This window comes from Silene latifolia, chromosome 1 (genome assembly GCF_048544455.1).
Source record: "Silene latifolia isolate original U9 population chromosome 1, ASM4854445v1, whole genome shotgun sequence".
NCBI lineage: Eukaryota > Viridiplantae > Streptophyta > Magnoliopsida > Caryophyllales > Caryophyllaceae > Silene > Silene latifolia.
In genome coordinates, this window is record NC_133526.1 from 174,719,193 (window position 1) to 174,722,254 (window position 3,062).

General features: G+C 40.7%; 1 protein-coding gene across 1 annotated transcript; it reads right to left on the reverse strand.

Moving 5' to 3' along the window:
* Window positions 1-729: 729 nt before the first annotated feature.
* Window positions 730-1,382, reverse strand: LOC141588004 (uncharacterized). The gene is made up of 2 exons (XM_074409467.1): window positions 1,321-1,382; window positions 730-1,177 (listed from the first exon to the last, which is right to left on the reverse strand). The coding sequence occupies exons 1-2, from the start codon at window positions 1,380-1,382 to the stop codon at window positions 730-732; spliced, it is 510 nt and encodes a 169-aa protein (XP_074265568.1).
* Window positions 1,383-3,062: the final 1,680 nt, after the last annotated feature.

The window sequence follows — 3,062 nt, forward strand, 5'->3', positions numbered from 1 at the left end:
TTTCCTGGACAAACAATTTTTAGATTTATGCTGGTATTTTGTCCTACACAGGAGGGATGTTCCTTGGGCAATATTTTTTGTCTTGATACAATTTGAAGACGTTTTTCGAGTTCCTTTGAATATCTTTGTTTGAGTAATTGGTACCTGTAATAATGCAGTTCAAAGTATTTTGTTAGAAAAATGCCTGTCAGGAGGGCTTATGGCCCTCAATCCTTTTTAGGAAATCATGGCTTTTTTGCCTGTCAGGAGGGCTTTTTAGTAAGAGGGGTGGTTGCCAGTCAGGAGGACTTAAGGCCCTCAGCCTCTCAGGAGGGCCTTTAGACAAGTGGTCTGGTCTTTTCCACCATTGTACTTGTCTTTTTTTATTTTTTGTACTGAGCTCATTTTTTTGGGTCAGGCAGGAAGGTGTCAAGTTTTGTGAAGCATTTCTGAGATGCTTTGTTCAGGCTGGGTGGAATGGCCCCCAATCCTGAACATTTGTTTAAGCCTGTGTGTAATATACAGTTTATGGGAAAAGGGCGTAAAACAAGTTTTCAGGATTTAACATAGTAAGAATAAAATAGGCTGACATGGTAGAATTTGTACTAAAATAAAGTAGGCAGATATTTAGGCAAGATAGCAGGTATCAGAAAAACATAGCATGTTAAGGTCACATGATTTTATTCAGGGGTTTCCACATAAGACTTTAGTCAGGCAAGATACAAAGTTAATGGTCTTACCTGATTAGGTTTAAACTTGGAATAGCTTTAGGTGGGAAATGTTCCAAGATCTGGGGATCATTTCTCCGTCCAGGATTTGTAGCCTATAGGCTCTCTGTCCTACTATTGAATCAATCAGGTAAGGTCCTTCCCATGTAGGAGCTAGCTTGCCAGCATTTTTGTCCTTGGTGTTAGGGAAAACTTTTCGTAGGACCAAGTCTCCTTCTTTGAATACCCTGATGTTAACATTTTTGTGGTGGCTTCTGGCTACTGTTTGCTGGTAGGATGCTATCCTGATCTTGGCTGCATCTCTCAGTTCTTCAGTCAAGGTCAGGCTGTCTTGTAGTAGTGGCTTGTTTTCCTCTATAGTATTCAGGCTACTTCTAGTGGTTGGTACATGGATTTCTGCTAGGATCACTGCTTCACAACCATAGACCAAGGAGTAAGGGGTTTGGCCTGTAGATGTCTTGGGTGTGGTCCTGTCAGCCCAGAGGACTAATGGGAGTTCCTCAGCCCATCTGCCTTTTCTTCTTTGTAGTTTTTTCTTCAGGCAACTGATTACTACTTTGTTGCTAGATTCTTCCTGCCCATTAGCTTTTGCGTAGCCTGGCGTGGAGGTTACCAAGCTGATGTTCCAATGTGCACAAAAGGCCATTGCTCTTTTTCCCACGAACTGAGTACCATTGTCATAGACTATTTCTGAAGGAATGTCATATCTGCATATTATGTTGCGTTTGATGAATGATATGACATCCTTCTCCTTGACTTGCCTGTATGAGTCTGGCTCTATCCATTTTCAAAATTAGTCGGTCATGGCTAGCATAAAGACTTTTTGTCCAGAGGCTTGAGGTAGCTTGCCTACAATGTCCATTCCCCACTTCATAAATGGCCAGGGAGCTGAAATGGAGTGTAGTAGCTCTGATGGTTGGTGGATGAAAGGGGAATGGATTTAGCAGGCTTCGCATTTGGAGCTGTAAGCTATGCAGTCAGCTCTGAGGGTTGGCTAGAAGTAACGAGTTCTTAGAACTTTGCTAGCCAGGCTTCTGTCACCTTTGTGATTTCCACAGTATCCATCGTGTATATCCTCAATAACTTGTTTAGCTTCATGAGGTTCCAGGCAACGTAGGTAAGGTCCGGCCTGAGACTTTTTGAATAGCATGTTATTTATAATAGTATAGGTGGAAGCTTTAATCCTAAGGGCCCTGGCCTCATTCTTGTCTTTAGGTAATTTTCCCTGTAAGAACCAATCATAGTATGGTTTGGTCCAAGAATTTGTGTCCTCATTGATGGGACAAGTTTGATCAGGTTTTTCAATGGTTGGTTCCAGCAGGTGAACAATGGGTATCTTATCAAACACAGTAGGGCTGAAATTTTATCCCAGGCTGGCTAGGGCATCATCCTGAGTTTTCAAGTCTCTTGGTATTTGATCAATGTCAAATGAACTAAACTTTTTGCAAAGGTCTTTGACGTAGTCTAGGTATAGAATCATTTAAAATCCTTTGCAGCGTATGTTCCTTTGACTTGATTGAAAATTAGAAGGGAGTCAGTTTTTACCTTGAGATTTTTCACACCAAATTCTATACATACCTTGAGTCCAGCTATTAGGGCTTCATATTCAGCTTCATTTTTTGTTGCTTTGAATTTACAACTTATAGCCTGAGCAATTAGGTCTTCCTGTGGTGATTTTAGTATTAACCTTAAGCCAGTTCCTCTCATGTTTGTCGCCCCATCTACGTGTAAGGTCCATTCCTGGCCTAATTTATAGGTGTCTAGATGGTTGACCTCTTTTATGAGTGTGGACGCGGGCCCACAGGGACGCTTGGGAAACAAGCGTTTGCATTTGTGGAGTCGCCACCAATTTATTATGGAAAATTGGAAACCGTTCGAATACCTCGTGCCATGTCAAGACACAAAGTAGTGACATGAACACCAAGAACTCGTTACCCTTAGCATTCTATGTCTAGAATGACTCTTGTGGATGCCAATGAACACGGATGTTTACAGAGATCTGGAGTAAGGGGTGAGGGTACGTATTAGGAAGCTCTTTTGATCGAACACCTAATCCCGCCCGCCTCGATAGCGGCCTCTACTAATGATTAGGGAAAATCATCTATACTTGATTTATTGTCGATTATATGCATGCAATGCAACATCCAAGTTTTAATCCTAGCATGTGAGAATTTAGACTAAGTCGGTGAACAAGTAATTTAGCAAACAATTAATGTCAAAGTAGGAATTTAAGCTCAATTACATGTGAAAGCATACAAATGATACAACAAAAGAAATACAATAAAATAATGATAATTACAATAATTACAAAGGATTCAATTGATTTATGTCGAAAATACTTTCAAAACGGATAAT